General features: G+C 51.1%; 2 protein-coding genes across 5 annotated transcripts; one reads left to right on the top strand and one right to left on the bottom strand.

Annotated features, from left to right (window-relative positions):
• The first annotated feature begins 915 nt into the window (after positions 1–915).
• SLC35B2 (solute carrier family 35 member B2) lies at positions 916–4,390 on the top strand. 3 transcript variants are annotated; one of them, XM_042986461.1, is made up of 4 exons: positions 916–1,045; positions 1,570–1,763; positions 1,959–2,113; positions 2,834–4,390. In XM_042986461.1, exons 1-4 carry the CDS (start codon positions 1,035–1,037, stop codon positions 3,770–3,772), a joined length of 1,299 nt encoding a protein of 432 aa, XP_042842395.1. In that variant the 5' UTR covers positions 916–1,034; the 3' UTR covers positions 3,773–4,390. The 3 variants fall into 3 exon arrangements, with proteins under 3 accessions (XP_042842395.1, XP_042842396.1, XP_007085188.1); XM_042986462.1 differs by lacking the exon at positions 916–1,045 and adding an exon at positions 1,152–1,227; XM_007085126.3 differs by lacking the exons at positions 916–1,045; positions 1,959–2,113 and having other exon boundaries at positions 1,683–1,763.
• Positions 4,391–4,639: 249 nt separating this feature from the next.
• On the bottom strand, positions 4,640–10,672 carry HSP90AB1 (heat shock protein 90 alpha family class B member 1). 2 transcript variants are annotated; one of them, XM_007085124.3, is made up of 12 exons: positions 10,549–10,672; positions 8,958–9,104; positions 8,313–8,519; positions 8,059–8,218; positions 7,783–7,916; positions 7,368–7,676; positions 6,779–6,944; positions 6,404–6,594; positions 6,145–6,292; positions 5,753–6,021; positions 5,135–5,468; positions 4,640–5,014 (listed from the first exon to the last, which is right to left on the bottom strand). In XM_007085124.3, exons 2-12 carry the CDS (start codon positions 9,102–9,104, stop codon positions 4,905–4,907), a joined length of 2,175 nt encoding a protein of 724 aa, XP_007085186.1. In that variant the 5' UTR covers positions 10,549–10,672; the 3' UTR covers positions 4,640–4,904. The 2 variants fall into 2 exon arrangements, with proteins under 2 accessions (XP_007085186.1, XP_042842394.1); XM_042986460.1 differs by lacking the exon at positions 10,549–10,672 and adding an exon at positions 9,766–9,849.
• Positions 10,673–22,157: the final 11,485 nt, after the last annotated feature.

Below are 22,157 nucleotides of genomic sequence, written 5' to 3'. Positions count from 1 at the left end.
CTGAATGAGAAGACCCCCCCTCCCCCCCGGGTGGGAGGCATCACCACTGCCCTGGAGGTGGCCATCTGGAGGAGCCTGGAGAGAAAGGCCAGCCTGTAGAGGGAGGTGGCTTTGTGTGTTTTTCCTTTCATTCCACACACGTTTGAAGTCCCTGTGAGGTGAGTATGGCCAATATGGATACAGGGGGATAAACCAACGACACAATCTCTGGCCACTTGGATCTTACGGTCTAGTGAGTGAGACAGCCATGAAAATCACAAACGCCCAAATAAATATGTAATTACAAGCTGCAGTGGATTCTGTGAGGGGGAAAAAAAGAGTGGGAAGGTGAACACGAGTTGGTGGAGGGCCACACTTTGGGCGGTCAGGGGAGGTCTGTGAGGACTGTCATCTCCACCTGGACACGAGGACGAGTAAGGGATGTGGGGAGAGCGTTCAGGCGAAGGCCTTTGGTGAATTAGAGGAACGGAGAGCAGGCCAGTGGGACTCTGTAGAGGGTGGGTGAGTGGGCGAAGTAGACGGGCCAGGTCATGCCGAGCCTGAAGGTCTTGGGGAGTTGGGACAGAACTGCAGCCCATTGGGGAATGGAAGGAGGGATCTTCTTCCCGTCAGAAAACGGGGAAGGGGTGGCGCAAGAGGAAGTGCTTGGGACGCACGACGTCAATGTCCCTGTCCCAAGAGGGCAGGGGCACCACTACCTCCCGGGTTGGTTGTGTGGACTAAGGGCGATGACGAAGCGGGGTGCGGGTGTACGGCCTGGGGGCTCCCCGCCCTGGGCGGCCCAGCTCCCGGATACCGGGCCGCGTCTCCCTCCGGGCCGCGCGGGGGCGCTGTGGCCCGCCGGCGGCCCGGGGCGCTGCCTGGTCGCGGCTGGGGGCGGAGGGGCGGCCGCGGGGAGGGAGGCGGGAAGAGCGCGGCACTTCCGCTAGCCGCTCGCTCGCCGGCCGCTCCTGGAGGCGGCAGCGGGAGCGGAGGGACCGCGCGGCCCGGGGACCGCATTCCCCGGCCCCCCTCCGCCCCACGCGGCCCGGACCATGGACGCCAGGTGGGGGGGCTAGGGGAGCGGCGGGCCCACGTGACCGAGCCCCCGGGCCACGTGACTGCCGCTGCTGGGCACGGAGGGGCCGGGTGGGGTCCCAGCTGCCCGGCGGCAGGCCCGCATAGCGGAGCCCGGGGCCGGCGGGGAGGGGGGGCGCGGCGTGGACTGGACTTGTCCTCCTTGCGAGGGTCCGGGAGTGTCGGGCGGAGGAGTTGGGAACCCTGGCGCTCCGGGATCCTGGAGGGCGGGGTGGGAGGAGGGGGCGCCGCCTGTAGCCCGAACGGCCGGCCAGCGCTGGAGGGAACAGAGGGAACCTGTGTGGCCAGAGGGGCGGGTCCGCCCCCGAGGAGGGAGGGAGCCCCGCCTGGCCCGCGCCGGCCCCCCCCAGGAGAGAGAGAGGCTCTTTGTCCGGGCTGGGCTGCAGCTGAGGGGGGCGGGGAGACTCCGGGCCCTTCTCCAGTGTAGTCCCCTCCGGAGGGCCGAGTGGATGAGGAACGGCACCCTAATCCTTACGTCCGCTGTCCCCGCAGGTGGTGGGCAGTGGTGGTGCTGGCTGCGCTCCCCTCCCTGGGGGCAGGTGGGGAGACCCCCGAAGCCCCTCCAGAGTCATGGACGCAGCTGTGGTTTTTCCGCTTTTTGGTGAATGCTGCTGGCTATGCCAGCTTTATGGTACCTGGCTACCTGCTGGTGCAGTACTTCAAGCGGAAGAACTACCTGGAGACAGGTGTGTGTGCCGAAAGGGTTCGGGAAGCGTGCCAGGTCCCTATTATGAGTGCTGACCAGCAGTCCAGATTGGGTTGTGGCTTGGGAAGGGAGGGAGGGATGCCTGCAGGCCTGACAGCAGGGCCGCTGGCTGCTCTGGGCAAGAGGAGGTGCTGGGGAGAATACTGGCTCTTGACCTTGGTTGCCTGTTTTTTAGGCCGGGGTCTCTGCTTTCCCCTGGTGAAAACTTGTGTGTTTGGCCATGAGCCCAAGGCCTCTGACGAGGTTCCTCTGGCTTCCCGGACCGAGCCGGCAGAGACCACTCCCACTTGGCAGGCCCTGAAGCTGCTCTTCTGCGCCGCGGGGCTCCAGGTAGGTAGGCAGGCTCTGCCTCTCTTCCTGGGTTGGACCCCAGGACAGGTACGGTGCGGAACCAAAGTTTTCACCCTGCCAGCCCCCCGCGGTTTGCTGGCTGTGTTAACATGGCCCCCTCTTCCAGGGGGCGCATAGTACCACCATCTTAGAGGTGGTCGGGATAACCACGGTCTTGTCTTTCCCCCTTCCTCTTGCCCTCTTGTGTGATTTCTCCTGTGCCGTTACTACCCTTCCCCCTGCAGTGATGTCTCATATACTGCTAACCCACTGATCAAAGTTTGGGGAAGCCACGCAGTCCTCCCCCCACTACTGCATGTGACAGGGTGCGAAGATACGGAGTTCTTGGCACTTCAGAGCGGGCACTACTAGTCCTACACGTGCCGCACAGGTGTCCAGTCTTACTCCCCGAATCCACTGAGGATAGACAGGAGGCTACATGGGATGGAGTCTGCTTTAACTACCCTCCTGTGGGGCAGACAGGGTCTGGGCATGCCTAAAGCCTCTGTCATCGTTTCACACACACTTGATCCTTCCGAGGTGAATCCAGGCTCTGGAGGGGAGAGGAAACTTCTGGTTATTACAGAGGGACCAACATACGTATGCTGTCCTTTGAATCATCTAGACCTTTTCTGAGGAAGAGGGAGGTCGAAATCTTTCGGGCCACCTTCTCCTCCTCTTACCTTCTCGGTCCTCGTTCCTCCCCGCCCCTCCCTCCAGGTGTCCTACCTGACTTGGGGAGTGCTCCAGGAGAGAGTGATGACCCGCAGCTATGGGGCTACTGCCACCTCGCCAGGTGAGCGCTTCACGGACTCCCAGTTCCTGGTGCTGATGAACCGGGTGCTGGCCCTGCTGGTGGCTGGCCTCTGCTGCATCCTCTGTAAGCAGCCCCGGCACGGAGCACCCATGTACCGGTACTCCTTTGCCAGCCTGTCAAACGTACTCAGCAGCTGGTGTCAGTATGAAGCTCTCAAGTTCGTCAGCTTTCCCACCCAGGTGCTGGCCAAGGCCTCAAAGGTGATCCCTGTCATGCTGATGGGAAAGTTGGTGTCTCGGCGCAGCTACGAACACTGGGAATACCTGACGGCCGGCCTCATCTCCATCGGGGTCAGCATGTTCCTGCTGTCCAGCGGACCGGAGCCCCGCAGCTCCCCGGCCACCACCCTGTCCGGCCTCATCCTGCTGGCAGGCTACATCGCCTTTGACAGCTTCACCTCAAACTGGCAGGATGCCCTGTTTGCCTATAAGATGTCTTCGGTGCAGATGATGTTTGGGGTCAATTTCTTCTCCTGCCTCTTCACCGTGGGCTCCCTGCTAGAGCAGGGGGCCCTCCTGGAGGGGACCCGCTTCATGGGGCGACACAGTGAATTTGCTGCGCATGCCCTTCTGCTCTCAGTCTGCTCTGCATGCGGCCAGCTCTTCATCTTCTACACCATCGGGCAGTTCGGGGCCGCCGTCTTCACCATCATCATGACCCTCCGCCAGGCCTTCGCCATCCTCCTCTCCTGCCTCCTCTATGGCCACACAGTCACTGTGGTGGGGGGTCTGGGGGTGGCTGTGGTCTTTGCTGCCCTCCTCCTCAGAGTCTATGCCCGGGGCCGACTAAAGCAACGGGGAAAGAAGGCTGTGCCTGTCGAGTCCCCTGTGCAGAAAGTTTGAGGGGCCTGAGAGATGAAGTCCAACAAGAACCTCACCGTACCAGTTTTCCTCTCCTACTGTAACTTTTGAGGCGGCTGGCTCAAGGTCAGAATGCAGGCTTTTAGTATCACAAACCAGCTCTGCAGGTTGGGGTTGAGTCCGGGAGTCAGCCTTCCCCTTTGCCTTAAGTCACCCGTCCTCCAGTAGGGATTCTTCTGAGCCCCAAGGTAGAGGACCTTCCTCAATGGGTGGGAGGGGCTTGCTGAGAAGGCAGAAGCACCTTCTAAGGCCCCTCTCAAAATTCCCTGAAGTCTTGCCCTGTGGGCTCTGCCACCAACACACTTGTGCTTGTCCCCTACCTTGAATGGCCCACCCGTGCAGACTCCCTCCCAGAGACCTATGGAACTTACTCTGGTGAGAAAAGCACAAGTGTTGTAGGCTCCAAGTGCTGCTTTCCCGGGAGTCCCTGAAAGACGGTGCTGTGCTGGGGGAGAAGGATAGGAGAGCCCTACCCAGCACCACCACCCTCTGCTCCTGGATCCCCAGGCTCTGCTCCAAGAGCCCATTGCAGGTTTTGGTACTTTGGAAATGTTAACTTTTTGCTCTAATTTTATTTTATTAAATTAAATTGCTGCAATGGTCTCGAGTCCCGTGTTTTCGTTGACGGAAATATGTGCTTTAGGAAGGGGACAGAGTATCACATGCTGGTTTGTGGCTACCCTTTAGAGTCTGTTGGGGGACTTCAGAACTGCTAGATGGTTACAAGTGACTTTAGCTTTCAATGTACCAGAGTAACCGATTACCAGGATGAAAGCAGGTACAACTTGGAATAGGAAAGCAAAAGAAACTCAGAAGGCACCAGATCCACTTTACAAGGGAAAACAGAACTGTATAAAACTGTATTTTCTTTATTTTGCATACTTTAACTTCAGAACAAAATAAACAAAAAACCACAGTACACATCCAAACCCCTCATCAAATATAGGAAGGGATAGGCCTGAGGCCCTTGTATCCTGCCTCAGACAAAGACAGGAGGGGGAAAAAAAACAAAACACTAGACATCAGCAGAAGGAACCAGGTGAACCGAGGCCACTCAGGGCTGCTGGGAAGCCATGGGGACACTATACAGAGGGCACAGGTCTGCAGGTAGAAACTAATCTACTTCTTCCATGCGGGACGCATCCTCATCACCCTCAAGGGGAGGGATCTCATCAGGAACAGCAGCACTGGGTTCCTCTGCAGTTACTTCGTCTTCGTCAATACCTGTTAAGTAGGAAAGAACGCCACGTGAATGTCAACCCGAATACCATTAAGTCAAATCTGTCCCTCACAGACTAGTTTACCCAACTCCTAGCCACACACTGGTGTAACAAAGATACTCACCCAGGCCTAGCTTGATCATGCGGTAAATTCGGTTGGAGTGGGTCTGGGGATCCTCCAGTGAGAAGCCAGAAGAGAGCAGTGCAGTTTCAAACAGGAGCACCACCAGGTCCTTGACAGCCTTGTCATTCTTGTCCGCCTCTGCCTTCTGCCGTAGTGTCTCCACAATGGGGTGGTCAGGATTAATCTCCAGGTGCTTTTTGGCCATCATATAACCCATTGTAGAGTTGTCCCGAAGTGCCTGGGCTTTCATGATCCGCTCCATGTTGGCCGTCCAGCCGTAGGTGCTCGTCACAATGCAGCAGGGTGAAGACACTAGCCTGTTTGAGATGGTCACCTGTGGATAATGACAAAAACTTGTGTTTATGTTAAATCTGATCACCATTTCCAAGCTAAGATGATGGTATGTTAAGTTCTATTCTCAGAAGAAACACTTCATCGTTCCCAAATTATTTATAAAAATACCAACCCACCTGCCTGGTAAAAGCAGCGAAACGGGAAAGAAAGAAGCTCTGCACAAATCAGGCAACCTAAAACTACTAACTGTGTAGCACCACAAGATTCTGAGGGAAACAGCTCTAAAGCATTTACAAACTACATCCTAGTCCCAGAACTGCTTACCTTCTCAACCTTCTTATCCAGTATTTCTTTCATAAGTTTGCAGAGGTTCTCAAACTTGGCCTTGCTCTCTTCCATTTTCTTTTTCTCCTCTTCATCCTCAGGTAGCTCCAGGCCCTCCTTGGTAACGGAGACGAGACTCTTCCCATCAAACTCCTTGAGCTGCTGCACGCAGTACTCATCGATGGGCTCAGTCATATACACTACCTCGAAGCCCCGCTTCCGCACCCGCTCCACAAAAGCGGAGTTGGCAACCTGCTCTTTGCTCTCGCCTGCAGGGTTGAGAGAGACTCAGGGATCAGAATGCCGCCTACCAGTTCCCAGGTATTCCCAAATGTCCTCCCTATTTCCTTATACCCCCATGAGGCTTTGATCAGACCCAGGCTCCAACATACCAGTGATGTAATAGATGGACTTCTGGGTCTCCTTCATGCGAGAGACATACTCCGAAAGAGAAGTCATCTCATCTCCAGACTGGGAGGTGTGATAACGCAGCAGCTCAGAAAGACGACGCCGATTAGTGGAGTCCTCATGGATTCCAAGCTTCAAAGGTGGAAAGAAAACGATCTTACTTGTAAATAATCTGTTACTCTCTAGGTGAATGAAAAAAACCCTCCATCTTAATTAATAAGTAAGCATTTGCTACTTCCGTACCTTCAAGTTTTTAGAGAATGCCTCATAGAATTTCTTATAGTTCTCCTTGTCTTCTGCCAGTTCAGAGAAGAGCTCAAGGCACTTCTTTACGATGTTTTTGCGAATGACCTTCAAGATTTTGCTCTGCTGGAGCATTTCTCGGGAGATGTTTAGGGGCAAGTCCTCAGAGTCCACCACACCACGGATGAAATCTGCAATCAGGAAGAAAATGGGAGTTACTGTAGACAGGGTCATCTAAGTTCAACAGGATCCACTTTCTCACTGAACCCGATTTCAAAAAAAAAAAAAAAAAAAAAAAAAAAAGACAAAACCTCCGTTTCCTGAGCACTATAGGACTTTACCCAACCAACTACATTTGGCCAAAAGGACACTCACTGAGATACTCCGGTATCAACTCATCACAGCTGTCCATGATAAACACACGGCGGACATAGAGCTTAATGTTGTTCTTTTTCTTCTTGTTCTCAAAAAGGTCAAAAGGAGCCCGACGGGGGATGAACAGCAATGCCCTGAATTCCAGCTGACCTTCCACAGAGAAGTGCTGAAAGAAATTCAAAGTAAGCCAGTAGTGTATTTCAAGACACACCTTTAAGTCCCAACATCACATCATTCACTGAATTGTCTGGAACAGAGATCTTCCCTAAGCACTGATGACAGAACAGACATCATAGGACCTCTTTTGAAAAAATTAAACTCCTATGCCCCAAACTGATCCACAATGGTACTGCTATGTATAATCCTGGGATCAATGAGTTAACAGTCCTATCAGGAACCTGCCACAGAGACAAAGTGAGGTCACTGAGATGTCCTTTCTTTACCCTAAAAGGGTCATCAACAAGTGAAAGGACATGGATCCATGGCATTCAGTTCCCACCACCAAACAGTTGGGCAAGTTCCATGGTCTACTACCAGCAACGCCGTTCTGCCTGCTCTTCCTATTCAATCAACATGCAAGGCTTCTCACCTTGACTGCCAAGTGGTCCTCCCAGTCATTCGTAAGGCTCTTGTAAAACTCTCCATATTCCTCCTGGGTGATGTCGTCAGGGTTTCTGGTCCAAATGGGCTTGGTCTTGTTCAGTTCTTCCTGATCAATGTATTTCTCCTTAATCTTCTTTGTTTTCTTCTTCTTGTCCTTCCCACTATCATCCTCCTCATCTGAGCCCACATCTTCAATCTTGGGCTTCTCCTCATCATCTTTATCTTCCTCTTCTTTCTCACCTTTCTCCTCCTCTGCCTCATCGTCACTGATTTCTTTCTCTCGTTCCTTCTCCAGCTAAAGTACAAAAGACAGTAGTTCCAGACTTCAGAAACCAAAACGGGGACCTTGGAACTCCCCGAAAGAGCAGACATACACGTGAGGAGTACCAGTCCATACTCACATAAAGAGTGATGGGATAGCCTATGAACTGCGAGTGCTTCTTCACCACTTCTTTGACACGTCTCTCCTCTAAGTATTCTGTCTGGTCTTCTTTAAGATGGAGGATCACTTTGGTGCCCCGGCCAATGGGCTCACCTAGGAGTTAATCACAGAGTATAAAAAATGAAGCTAAATGCAGACCTGTCATCAACGACTCCACAGGTAACACCCTCAAGATCTCCATTACAGGTTTCCCCAGAATTCTAACCCAGACAACCTAATAGGAAAGCCGTCTTACCATGGTCTGCACGTACAGTGAAGGAGCCCCCAGCAGAAGACTCCCAGGCGTACTGCTCATCATCGTTGTGCTTTGTGATAACAACCACTTTCTCTGCCACCAGATAAGCAGAATAAAAGCCAACACCAAATTGTCCAATCATGGAGATGTCTGCACCAGCCTGCCAGGAAATTTTACAAACAAGTTTAAAACAAAACAGCAAACCAAACATCCACAAAAATGGATGGCGTGCACCTAGCTGAAATACCACATACCTGGAGAGCCTCCATGAATGCTTTAGTGCCCGACTTGGCAATGGTTCCCAAATTATTTATGAGATCGGCTTTGGTCATGCCAATGCCGGTGTCCACTAGAGTCAGAGTGCGTTCCTGGGGGTTGGGGATGATGTCAATTTTGAGCTCTTTACCACTGTCCAACTTGGAAGGGTCTGTCAGGCTCTCATACCGAATCTTGTCCAAGGCCTGAAAACACAAATCTCATTTTTACAATTCTGCTTCCTAAAAGCCCAGCTCTTCGTCCAAAACAATACTACTTTTTACTCCCAAATAGCATCAATTTTGATTACCCACTCCCAAACTTGGCGTGTAAGAGCCACATACAGTTGGGGCACCTGACTCTTGATTTTGGCTCAGGTCATGATCTCAGTTTGTGGGTTCAAGCCCCGTGTGTTGGGCTCCAGGCTGACTGCTCAGAGCCTGCTTGGGATTCTCCCTCTCTCTGCCCCTCCCTCACTCTCAAAATAAAACTTAGAACACAAAAAGAACCATTTACAGTTACAATAACCCATCTACCCACATCAACGTTTTTAGAATAGCAGCCCCACAAAATACCAAACCGCGCTTCTCTTTTCCGGAGTGCTGAAAACAAAAACCACAAATGAAGCTGCCCACACCACTCACATCAGAAGCGTTACTGATCAACTCCCGAAGGAAAATTTCCTTGTTGGAATAAAAGGTATTGATGATGAGGGACATGAGTTGGGCAATTTCTGCCTGGAAGGCAAATGTCTCCACCTCCTCCTCTCCATGGTGCACTTCCTCAGGCATCTAAAATGAGAACAATCAAGAATTACAAAAGAACTGGATGGCTCCACATTTAACACTTCAAGTTCACCACGGTCACAGCGGAAGACTCAAAGAGACTTAGTCCAAGCTGTTTTAATCCAGGTAATGAACATATTCCTCAAAAACCGTAGCGCCTTTTCTTTAAAGACTTCTCTTAGTGGGAATCCAACTTAGAAAGAAAAATAAAAAGCTGCTTCACCACAATACACAAGGTCAAGCTTTTTGAAAAGGTATTTTGAAACCAAACTGCTCTTAACTGATCCGTGGGACCCAAAACCTCAGCATCACCTGGTAGCCTGTTCAAAATGCAGATACTGGGCCCAACCCAAGAATAGGAATAACAACTCCAGGTAACCCAAACTCAGGTGAAGGAGAAAACCACCTACTACGTTTCCACCACCTTTTTTGTTACAAAATCCCATAGCCCAAGATGAGCGATTTCATGTTAAATGGCCAGTAATCCGGAATTGGCTCTCTTCAATTGAGAATCTCCCACATCAAAAGCTCACGTGGGATTGCTGCCTCACAGGATAGAAGATAACCCGAGAGACCGGTGGATACCCGCCCAAGAGGCTAAGACAAAGAACGGATAAAGCACCCCTCAACACATGTGGCTACAATATAGAACGAAACCAAACACAACTAAGATGGTGGCCGTAGACGGCTGAGCAGACCCTCGTCACTGCCGGACATGCGTTGGCCAGGGCCACGCGAGGAGGGGGCGCCACCGCGCAGCCTCCCTTCGCCCCAGCATCCGGGCACCAGGGCGGGGCGCCGGGCTCCAGAAGCTTCCAGAACAATCTCAGCTCTCTGGGAGGGGCGGGAGAGGAAAGGGCCCATGAATCTTCCAGAGCCTGCCCCCTCCTCTCCCCTCCCCCTCACCGGGACTGCAGAAAAGCTCTGGAAAGAAAGAACGGCGGGCCAGAGCCGGCCGTAATCGTTCCTTGCCGAAGAACCTCACATAAAGGAATAGAAAGCCCTGGAAAAATGCGTCCCACGGAAGAGATGGCAAAGCCAGGCCAGCACCAGGCTGTGCTGAGTCACGTCCAGCGCGCACACCCACCACCCTTGGGGACCCTCCGGCGCCCCGTAGCCGCGTCCGGAAGTGGAGGGGCAAACATGGCAGCGTCCCGGGCCGGCGCGGACACCACGTGCAGCTGCCCACTACCCCAAGCCCACTCCGCGGCCCACCTCCCCCCACGGCTAGTTGCCGTCTGAGGGAAACGCCGCACCAAAGCACGGATGAAAAAACTAGCCCAACTCTCGAGAGCCCTGTCCCATCCACACCCCCCAAAAATTCTGAGTTGACCTATCCCAAGACCGCTCCAACACGACAAAATCTAGGCTTTGAAAAGGAAACGATGGACGAAAGCAACACGTAAGGACAATCCAATCAGAAACACCTGAAAAGAACCAATGACCTTACCTTCAAGGAGAAGAGCTGTAAGCACTACAGACCACGGTGAGCAGGGACTAAGTCCGGCTCAAAATCCGCAACAAGGCTGCGCGGGGGTGACTCAAGAGAGCGGCTGTTCGCCCCCAGTGGCCCTATATACGGCGAAGCACAGACCAGCTGCCCGTCCCCGAATCCCTCCGCCTTAAAGGAGGATGCGGGTCAGCCCGGCACCTGCCGCTGCCCGCCCACCTTGACGTCATGGTCCAAAATAGGGGAGGGGGCGGGGAAGGGCGGAAGCAACCGGTCTCAGTCTCCGCCCTGAGAGCACGCGCAAGTACCGCTTTTCGTGGCCGCATCTCCGCACTGCCAAGGCTCGACCACCGTCCAAGAACTAGAGATTGAGAATGCTCACATGACATAAACGAGGGATCTAGTGGCGAGGATCCCACTGACCTCCCTATAAACCCCTAATACAGGCGCCTCCACACATAAGTGTCCTGGCCAAGAGGAATACCAAAAAAGGTGGATAGAAAGGCCAACCACTCCGACCTCGACTCCCAGGTTCGACTTCCTTGCTAGAATCTGCCCTACACATGCCTACAGCCCAATAAGGGAAAAGGGCTTTCCTTAGGGACGGTGCAGAATTCGAGATCTAACTTCACGCAGCCCCGGGAGCCCGGTCCTCCCTCGGGGAGGGGAAAGAGCCAGCGCTTTGCAGCGGGGCGTGGCTCCTGGTGGGGAGGGGGGTGGGAAGGGCGCCGGCTCGGGCTAGCAGTGGGACTCTTTGCCCGCGCCCGGCGGAAGGAGCGACGACGGCGGTACTGCGATTACTTCCAGCAGTTTCCAGACCCGCCTTGGCGGTACCGCCCCCACCCCGCCCCTTTCCTCCAGGCTCCGCCCCGCCCTCTGCGGCCTGGTCCTGTCTCTGCAGCTGCTTGTGTTACCCTCTAGGAATCGGCCGGGGTCCCCGGGGAGCAGGGGGTGGGCTGTCCCAATCCTATTTACCGTCTAAAGCCGCTGGCGGGACCCTATTATCCACCTGCCAGGCCCAGCTAGCTCGGCACTCCCTCGGGAGTGGGATGGAGCAAAAAGGGAGTGATTGACCTTCCCCCAATCCCTTCCCCATCAATCACATAGCACAGGGCTGTTGGGGCGGCTGTGCTGACGCGCCTTCAGCGAGCGGAGACTGGGGACGACTTGGCCACCGGGGGGACCCTCCCCAACTCCTGCAGTCGCCCACGTGTGTAGAACACAGAGACATGCGTCTCCCCAGCGTGAGCATATCGAGCTGTTTTCTCAATCTGGTTTCGTTTCTGGCCCTCTTCGCTCCTGCAGCTGCCAGACCGGAGGAGCAGAGGGTCTCCAGGGACCCCTGCAGGGTGGCAGGGGCTCCTGGAGGGCGCTTGAAGACGCTTCCCAGAGAGCAGCCCGTTGAAGGCTGCCAGAAATTGTTCCTCTTCAGATGTGGCGCCGGAGCTCCCAAGCCGTTAGCCTGCCCAGGGAGCTGTGGGACGCCATACTTCGCTTGGCTCTACCCCTTTTGTGTGCCCTTCAGATGGAAAGCTGTCCTTGTCTATCCAAGGCCTCATCTTGGAATCCTGTTGGGCCCACAGCCCCTCCGGAAGAGAATGGCCACTTCCTGCTCTGTGACATTGTAGGTGTCCATCAACTGCTTTCTTGGCCCACTGTGTCGCCGCTGGAATACTGGGGAGGGGTTCCTCCCCTACCTCACCCCCACCCCCAGCCCCACAGCCCTCCCTCATCAGCCCTGGTGCCCCATCTTCCTTCCTTTGTATTTTCTTTATGTGTTGAATTCCGAAGGATAAAGGATCTTTGCTTTCCTCATCCTTGCCCCAGGCTTAGCACCACCCCAATTGTATTTTTCCTTGCTCTTCTTTCCTTCCTTGTGGAGTGTGAGAAGCCGGTGGCTGGGAGAAGTTAATGGGTTTGGGAAGGGGTGTGGGTGCTGCTCCCCGAAATGCCCCAGGATTCTCTGTTCCTGATCTAAATCTCAAACCAAGAGTGTCCTCCCTCAATATACCTTCTTTTCCTCTGGGCAGAAGGGCTCTAGCTAATGAAACATCTCCCTAGTTGACAAAAAGCATTCACACCATTTCACCATCCTGTGAAGAGGTAAAAGCGAGTCTCCACATTCTATGAACTGGGGAAGCAAGGCTTCAATGAGGACAGTGAGCTCAGAGCCTGTGTTGCACTAACCCTTGCTCCCTGCTCCAGGAATGGAGTGGGGATGCTGTCTCCCCTCCCAGGACCCAAGTCCAAAGCAGAGCAGAAATCACGTGCTGATCAGTATTAGGACCAGAGACTCCTAGCGGGTCTCCTAATGGGACAATCTCAAATCTTCCACTAGCACAGAATTTCTGGAAGTCTTCTCTTCTGGAAGCCTTCTCCTACTCACTGACACTAACTTAAGCTCCCACAGTGAGTGCCCGGGGATGCAAAAATGCATAAACAAGACGGAGGTTTCAGTCCACAGGGCGCTGTGGCAGGCAGCTCAGCCTGGGGAAGGGGCAGGCTTAGGGCCAAGACTAGTCAGCCCATGACACAGGTCTATTCCCGGAAGAGGGAAAAGCATGGAAAGGCACAGCCCTGACAGAAGGACCATAGCCTAGGAGCCCCTGAAGGAGGCGGAAGAGCAAAAAGTAGCCCTGCAGGCAGGGTTCAGGTCACAGAGGGCCACGAATGCCACGTTAAGATGCTCTGACCTTAACTTAGAGTGTAGGAAGCCATGGAGGCTGTCAAAGCTTAAAACCCTCTAGATCTCCGGAGTCCTATTCTCAGGAGCACTTGCAATGCCTATTGCTCCCAAGATACCCTTTATTCCTGACCAGGCCTCAAAGACCCAGCCCAACCTTCTGTCGTTGGAGGGTAGCCAGTTGAAGCAAGAGTTGACCAACTGTAGCCTGCAGCTGGTGGGCCTGTTGCTTGCTTTTAGATGGCTTATGGGTGAGAATGGTTTTTACATTTTTTTAATTGTGGAAAAAATCAACAGAAAGATAGTGTTTTGGCCTGTGAAAAGTACGTGAAATTCGGATGTGTGTTCATAAAGTTTTACTGAAACATAGCCACCCTTGTTTGCATGTTGTCTTTGGCTGCTTTTATGCCGCAGTGGCAGAGTTGATGGTGTGGCAGAGACCATAGAGCATGCGAAGTCTAAAATATTTACTCTCTTACCTTTTACGGAGAAGACTTACAGACCCCTAATCTAGCCTAAATCGAAGTGGGGTCTTGGAGGATGCACAGAGACTTAGCTGCTGCTCAGACTAGGAATTCTCCCAATTAGGCTGTGCCACTGGCCTTTCAGGGGGATCAGGGAGGCCAATGAGGGTTGCTAAGAGGCAGTAGATAAATCAAGCAACCAAAGGCATCGGGACATCAGAGGTTGTATACGAGTGAGGGGTAGCTCTGGATCCTTAACTCCCAGAACTGGCTTCCCGAACTCAGTGGCTGCCAGATGTGTCCTGTCAGTTCTGGTTCTTTCCAGTTCCATGACGCTTATAATCTCTGAACTCCGGCAGGGGTGGGGGGGAGTGGGGAATACCCTAAACTGACATCCTCACAGGCCAATGGACCTGATGTTTAGAGATGTGGGACAATTGAGCCAGTCTGCATGACCAGCCTGGGCCCCACCTCTTTGCCTCAGTTTCCACATCCTGTTGGGACATGAGAAATCTCACAACTCTCACCCACTTGATTGTTAGTACTATGCTTTTTGTTTGTTTTTTTGTTTTTTGTTTTTGATGCAATGGCAATGGAAAATTTCCTTCATTTTGTTTCCTGAAGAGTTTGAAAAGCAATTGACTTTTGTTTATTGGTCCTACAACTTGGTAAACTACCTTATTAATTCTTAATTTGTCTGTTTTTTTTTTTATTTATTCATTTTGAGAGGGGGGAGGGACAGAGAGAGAGAGAGAGAGAGAGAGAGAGAACACCAAGCAGGCTCTGCACTGTCAGCACAGAACCCGACATGGGGCTTGAACTCACGATCTGTGAGATCATGACCTGAGCAGAAACCAAGAGCCAGAATCTTAGCCGACTGAGCCACCCAGGCGCCCCTGTTTTTTGTTTTTTAAGTACAACCCTATCTATCATCTGAGAACAATGACAGTTTGCAATCTCCCTTTCTAATCCTTGTATCTCTTATTTCTTGTTATACTGCACCAGCTAAAACCTGCAAGACAATGATGAGTGGAAACAGTGATTCTGGGCATCCCTATCTCATTTCTGATCAGGAAAGGAATGCTTTTAATATTTCACCATTGAGCACAATACTCTTTCTATTCCTAAGTTGTTATAACTTTTAATTGGAACAAGTATCTGATTATTTTCCTGCATCTATTGAGACTGTTGTTTTAAAAAAATTCCCTTTGCGCGGGGTGCCTGGGTGGCTCAGTTGGTTGGGTGTCTGATTCTTGATCTTAGCTCATGGTCTTGCAGTTCGTGGGTTCAAGACCCACCCTGAGCACACATGCCGGCAGTGTGGATTCTGCTTGGGGTTCCAATCTCTCTCTGACTCTCCCCTGCTCTCTCTCTCTCAAAATAAATAAATAAACTTAAAAAAAATTCCCTATGGGGTGGTGCCTGGGTGGCTCAGTCGGTTAAGCATCTGACTCTTGATATGGGCTCAGGTCATGATCTCACGGGTTTGTGGGACTGAGCCCCGCTCGGGCTCTGTGCTGATAGTATGGAGCCTGCTTGGGATTCTCTCTTCTCCTTCTCTGCCCTTCCCCTTGCTTGCATTCCCTTGCTCTCTCTCAAAATAAATAAACACTTAAACATTTTTAAAAAAATTAAAAATTCCCTGTATTTACATGTTTAATTAATTAACAGGCTCAATAATATTAAACAGAACTAGTCTATTTATTTAAAATTTTGATGAACTCACCTATAAAATAGACTGAGTCTATTGTTTTCTGTATGGTAACATTTTTTTTTTTGTAATGGACAAACTATTTTTTTAATGTTTATTTTTGAGAGAGAGAGAAACAGAGTAAGAGCAGGGGTGGGGCAGAGAGAGAGAGGGAGACACAGAATCTGAGGTGTCAGCACAAAGTCCGAAGTGGGGCTGGAACTCACAAACCACAAGATCATGACCTGAGCTGAAGTCAGACACTTAACCAACTAAGCCACCCTGGTGCCCCTGTATGGAACCATTTTAACTAAGGACTCAACTTTTTTTTAAAGATCTTACTTTATTATTGTTTCTTTAAGATTTCATTTTGCTGTAATCCCTGCACCCAATATGGGGCTGGAACTCACGACCCCGAGATCAAGAGTCATATGCTACATTGACTAAGCCAGTGGCACCCCTCCATTTAAATGATATAGGACTATTCAGGTTTTCTACCTCTCTTTGAGTCAATTTTTCTGGATGTTTCTTGAAAGCTTTATTATGGCATACTCTTTTCTTTGATGATCTTTTCAATCTCTATTCTATCTAAAGTATGTCTTCTTTTTTATCCCTAAAATTGTTTCTCATGTCTTATCCCTTTTTTCTCATGATGAGTTTCACTAGAGATTTGTCTATTTTACTTATATTAATGTTCATATATTTGTTTTCTGCTTCTTCAGTTTCTTTACTTTCTTTCTTAAATTTCCACTAAATTTTTTATTATTTCTTTCTTTGGTTTGGTTTTGTTCTTTTTGTATTAGCTTTAATATTTAGCACATTAAATTACAGACTTTCCCCTTTTTTGACATAAGAATTTAAGGCTACAGATTTATCTTCAAGTACCATTTTAGCTATATCCCATGTTTCCGTATATAGTATTTTTATTATAATTCAGTTTTAAGCATTTTCTGACTCCCCTTATGGTATCTTCATTGATCAGCTTAAAAGCATTTAACATACTCTTTTGTATTTGAGATTTCTTTTGAAATGTGGTTAATATGTGTAAAAGTCCCATGTATGCTTGAAAAAAATATATGCTATCTAGTTGTTGGATAAAAGTCTAAATATGTTAAATCTATTAAGTCAAGCCAGTTAATTGTGCTGCTCAAAGCAAACAAACAAACAAACAAACAAACAAAAACACTTGGAGACTCCCCAGGACATAGTTTGGAGAAGGCAGAAGTCAAAAGTGGGGAGATCATACAAGGGTAGGGAAAAGGCAGGTGTTCACATTTTCCGAGGTAGAATGATGGAATATGGGGGCTGAAGGCACAGGAGGAAGACCACTCTGGATAGAAGGGGGTCAAGAATCTGTTTTAGGCATGGTATGGGGCACCAATGAGAGAATGTCCAGGAGACAGAGGCTGATTGATGGTTGAAGTCACGGGCAAGAACAAAATTTCTCAGGGGAGTGTGGTGGAAAAGGCCAGAAGTTATGATCTAAGCCAGTCTGAAATAGTAAATAGGGCATTTTTGGTAACGTACTCTATTAATACACATATGCGTGTGTCTTGCCTCTCTGAGGGCCTAGTATTGGTGACCTGAGGGGTGTGACTGAGTCCTGCCTATCTTTGTTAACCCCAAATTGTCTGTAGTCCTCCTGATGCCCACCAGGTGTCCCTTTTTGTCTTGGGTGTTGTTCAGTATTCCCAGGTCCCTTTGAATAAGAGGGTAAAACTTGGGGTGCCTCGGTGGCTCAGTCGGCTAAACATCGGTTAATCATCTCACAGTTTGTAAGATCGAGCCCCTTGTCCAGCTCCATGCTGACAGTGCAGAGCCTGCTTGGGATTCTCTGCTTCTCTCTCTCTCTCTCTCTCTCTGCCACTCCTGGCCTTCCCCTCCCCCCGCCCGCTGCTCAAGCGCGTGTGCACACACACATTGTCTCTCTCTCTCTCAAAATAAATAAACATTAAAAAAAATAAAAAGGTAAAACTTAACCCTGAATCAAGAGTAGATTTCAGGCCAGGGAAGGTGAGGGGGCGGGGTCCACCACAAACAACCCTGACCTACTTAACTGTTCTGCCTGCCACCTGTCCTGCCCCAGGCACAAGGCACTCTCCAAGAGGCAGTTCTCACCTGACTGGATTTCTGGGCCTGGTGCCTGCACCAGGTAAGGGATTGGCAGGACTGTGGTAGCACGACTGGGTGATGAAGAACTCATAAACAGGAGAGACTGGGATGAGACACCAGGACTTTGCTGCTTTCACCTGGGGAGGGTTACATGGGAGTTCCAGATCCTAGGAGGCTTGGGATCCTTGGCGATGTGAAAAGAGAACTGTCTGGAAAATTTTTTTGAAGGCAGGGGAGAAAGGTATACCAGGCCTGCATTTTAGTGCCACACTATCACTGGAGGCCTGGCATGTCACCTCTTTCAATGTCTGGAAATTCTTCCGTCTCTCCATTCTGTCTGCATATCTGATACGTGGACAGAGACAAGAGATTTGCGTATACCCAGTGCTTTGCGGTTTACAAAATATTTTTCCACCCTTTAACCATTTCAGCTTCGGAAACCATTCCAGCTTCGGAAACCATTCCAGCGTTTCTGGACTACAATGGGCACAGCAGTAGGCAGAACACGGGGTTATTGGGAGATGGTTAGGTGACTACACATCTAAGACGTGAGCGGAGTAGTGGGTGAAAGCAAGAGTTGTTACGATCTCCGAGTTTAATGGCCCAGAGAGAGGCAATGCCAAGTGTGACTACCTTTGCTTCACAGACGAGCAGCTTCGCAAAGAAAAATGCCTGGCTCAAGGTCACCCAGGCTTACCGGTCAGTGGAGCTGGCCTCAAGATGACCAATCTGGTCTCCCACCCGCCACGGTGCATGTGTGAAGGGCCGCAGGTCCAGGCAGCACGCGGAACGGGTGACGTCACCGCGCCCCCCTCCCCCGCCCCTGGGCGGGGCTGAGCTGACTCCCGCTCCTGCGTTCCGCCCCCTGCGTCCGGTCTCGGTCCCGCCCCCGCCCAGCAGTTCTTGGGCCTTGCTAGGCGGGGGCCCGTGGGGCGTTTCTCCCTGGGAATACCTAGTGTGGGGGAAAATGAGGTTCGGCTCACAAGGCTCCGGGGGCTGAAGATGAGGCGAGGAACAGCGAGCCGCTTAGATGGGGGCGGGGAGCGCACCATACTGAGGCTCGTCCTAATGTTTCTTGGTGCCACGTGTCTCACCACGTGTCTCCAGGGTCCTCACATCTTGCATCCAGGTTCTCTCACAGACTCCCTAAATCACCTTAGCGAGTCCATATATATATATATATGTATACATATATATATATATATACATGTATATATATATGTATGCGCGCGTGTGCTTGAGTATATGTGTGTATACATATATATATGTATACATATATATGTGTGTGTGTGTGTGTGTGTGTGTCACCCCGTCTTAGGAACAAAGATCTGGGCCCCGGGGGATGAGTGATTTGTCCTGGGTCACACAGGACAGGCAGGCCCTCTTTGGCAGGCCCAAGAGGAATTCTAGGCTCTGAATCGGAACCAACCCCACTGAAAGCCACCCCCCGCCCTTTGTGGGGTCCTAGTGACTCATTTAGCATTTGCCCTGCAGTCTGGGGCCAGAATGCCAACCGGCTCATTGACGGAGCACCACGACTGCCAAGGCTATGGAGAGCTCTGGGCGAGCGCCTCTTCTCTCAGAGGGGACCAGCACAGGAAGCCTGGTCATTCGGAGATTAGCTAGAGGAGCCCAGCTAGGACACCTACCATTATGGGTTGGAGAGGGGGGACGTGGGTTGTGTTCACGTGAGGTGTCCATCTCTACACTCACTGCCAACTTGCCCTAGAAACCAGATGGGCCTCACTGCCAGCCTGGCCTCCCTGTGGGACCACAATGGCTGGCTGACTTCCCTCAGGCTGACACTCTTCCTGCATGTCAAGACTCAGGTTTCAGGCAGGGCCTGCTGCCCAGAGAACAGGGCTCTTCGAGGTGATTCTGCATTTCTCTGCTCATATCCATTCTGAATCATAAGCGTAGTTTAACATTCTGATTATTTGTCTTCCCAATAGCTAGAATTTTCCCTTCAACCCCTCACCCATGATACTCCCTCACCACGCTCTTTCCAGATTAACCTCAAAGAATAGATACACAGATATATTCTAGCTTGTCAGCTATACCAGAGGCTTGACTTCTATTTTTTAGGGATCGCCTCCGATTTTACTGGGGTTCTTCGCTCTTCCAAAGTTTAGAGCCCCAATTCATCACAGGTTAAACAAAAGGGGAATTCCGATTTTGCAGTGGCAGCTACCCCAGGGTGGCCAGCAGCTAAATACAGACTGATACTTGAGGCAGAAAGGGCAGATGGAAGGAAGATGGTAATGAGCAAGTCCTGGGAGAGCCAGGGACACCTGGCTGATGCTCATGGTCAGCCCTTCCCCATCTCACAGGAAGCAAGTGCTAGAGGGAAAGTGGTGAAGTCTCATAGCAGAGGCCTGCCTCTCGAGGTGGTGGTGCCTTCAGAGTGCCTACTGCGGTCAGGAGCCATCACTGCAGAGGGCTAGGCCAGAGACCTGGGAGTTGTATTTTCTAACCCTCACCTCTGCAGTCTTCAGGTGAGGTCAGGAGAACGGAAACAAGTGAGACTGTAAATTCCTGGCATTTGCATTAGAAAACATTTTTTGAAAAAAATACTCTAGTGATTTGCTTCAACATCAACCTGAGTACAGAAGGAAGGAAAGTGAGATGATCTGAACGTTTTTTTCCTCCTTCAAATCATGGACGGGGTTGAGAGAAAACCACTTCACGCCCATCTCTCTCCCATGAGCACAGGCAATGAAGTGAGTGCCACCGCACAGCTGAAGACAGGCATGTGAAGACTGTGTGGCAAGGGACAAGCAGATGCAGTGAAGGAAACAGCTTTTTTTTTTTTTTTTTTTTTTAGGAAACAGCTTTTGAGGACCTCTGGGAGCCAAGGAAAGCACTTGTAGCTTGAAGAGTGAAAACATAAATAGAATGTGACCCTAACTTGAAAAACATGAATTCGATCGCTTCTCAGCCTTTTGGCTAAGATCAAGTGAAAAACACGAATTCTGTCTAGTAGCTGGAGTAAGTAAGGTAAGAGCATGACAGAAGTCAAGTCACAAAAGTTCCCAAAGCTCTGAGGTACAGAAGGGGAAGGAACTGCATGAACTGGCTGTCACTGCTGGCGGCGGTGGAGGACCAGGAAATGCTCAGCATGTTCCAGGGAGAGAGACTAACGTAACATTAAGTCTGGTTGGGATCATTCTGTGGCCATGCATGGGATGGTCTGAAGGACACCTGGGCTGGAGTCCAGAGAGAGCAGGCAGAAGGTAGTGAAGAGACCCAGGGAAGAAACGCAGGGTTCTTGAGGGGCTGTTGGTGCCAGGGAAGGAGCACAATAGGCCTCTCAGTCTGGGGTACAATGGGGCGGTCAAGAAGGACTGAGAGATGGGGTGCCTTGGTGGCTCACTCGGTTGAGTATCCAATTCTTGATTTTGGCTCAGGTCATGATCCCGGGTCATGGGATCGAGTCCCACATCATGCTCTATGCTGAGTGTGAAGCCTGCTTGGGATTCTTTTTCTCCCTCTTGAATTAAAAAAAAAAAAAAGAAAAGAAAAAAAAAAAAAGAACTGAGGGAGAAAAGAGGAAGAGTGCAGATTTATTTCAGCTTCTTTGCCAAAGGGCATTGCAAAGATGGGAGAATACTCAGGGGACCCCTGCTTTTGAATCGGATAGGAAAGGAATACCTTGCTTTCCACCAGCCTCAGATACATATTCTGGTTTGGCATGTGCCCCTGGAATACATGGACTCTAGCTCTCCATGTAATGATATACTTAACTATCCTATTAGAACTTCAAAGCTCATCAAATAGTCTTAAAAATGTGCTAAGAACCCTTAATGAGGCCTGAAGCCTTCAATTAAATTAAACTGAGAAACAGAAGCCCTGACAGAGGTGCCAATTTGTAACTATCTGCTGGTCAGGGGTTAGTGAACAGTCTGGGCTATAGCCAGGGTCAGTAGGTGTGTGTGTGTATGTGTGTGTGTCCACAGTAGCCAGAGCTCTGGCCCCACTTCCAGTCCAGAAGAGTAATTTTTAAGAAGGGGGACCCAGTGGTATGGCTCCCTCCACGGAGTGAGTCCCATACCATCCCACCCCTAGGTGAGTTTAAGAAAAGGGGAGGGCCCAGTTTTAATGCAAGGACACATAGGCCCCTTGTTCCCCAAGAAGACTGAGCTTTGATGTCAGGGCAGAGTGCCAGGTAGAGGAGAACCCTTGGATTGCAGCCTCTTCTTGCCTGGAGGTGTGGGAGGGCAGCCAGGGGAGGGGATGTTAGTCAAGGGAGGAGTGCTGACCAGTTTTGCAGGTTCATTCCTCAGGCTGGGTGGTGAGGACAGGTGGAAAAGGTGGCAGTGAAGACCAAAAAAAAAAGGTGAAGCACTGGCTCTGTCCCCAGTCCTATGAAAGAAGGAACTGAGCAGCAAAGATAAATGGCCTTTCTCAGTCTCAGCCGGCAGCCTGGACATCCCAGCTCCAGACTTGTCCCTTCTCCGTGGCCCCACCAGGGGGCACTGCAGCCTCTCTGAGGCTAAGAGGACCAACTGCTCCACCCCCCCACCCCCCACCTTTGGACCCACGCCCAGCCCAGCGCTGGCAAGGCTCAGCTGGGTCATGCTCATCCCCCAGATTCGGGCTGCCATCCTGCTGCCCTCTCTAGGGCATGAAGCTGTGGCTGGAGGACACAGGGAGCCATGGA

Source organism: Panthera tigris, chromosome B2 (assembly GCF_018350195.1).
Source record: "Panthera tigris isolate Pti1 chromosome B2, P.tigris_Pti1_mat1.1, whole genome shotgun sequence".
Lineage (NCBI taxonomy): Eukaryota > Metazoa > Chordata > Mammalia > Carnivora > Felidae > Panthera > Panthera tigris.
Note: the sequence above shows the minus strand (reverse complement) of the source record. Positions and strands in the feature narration are given on the sequence as shown.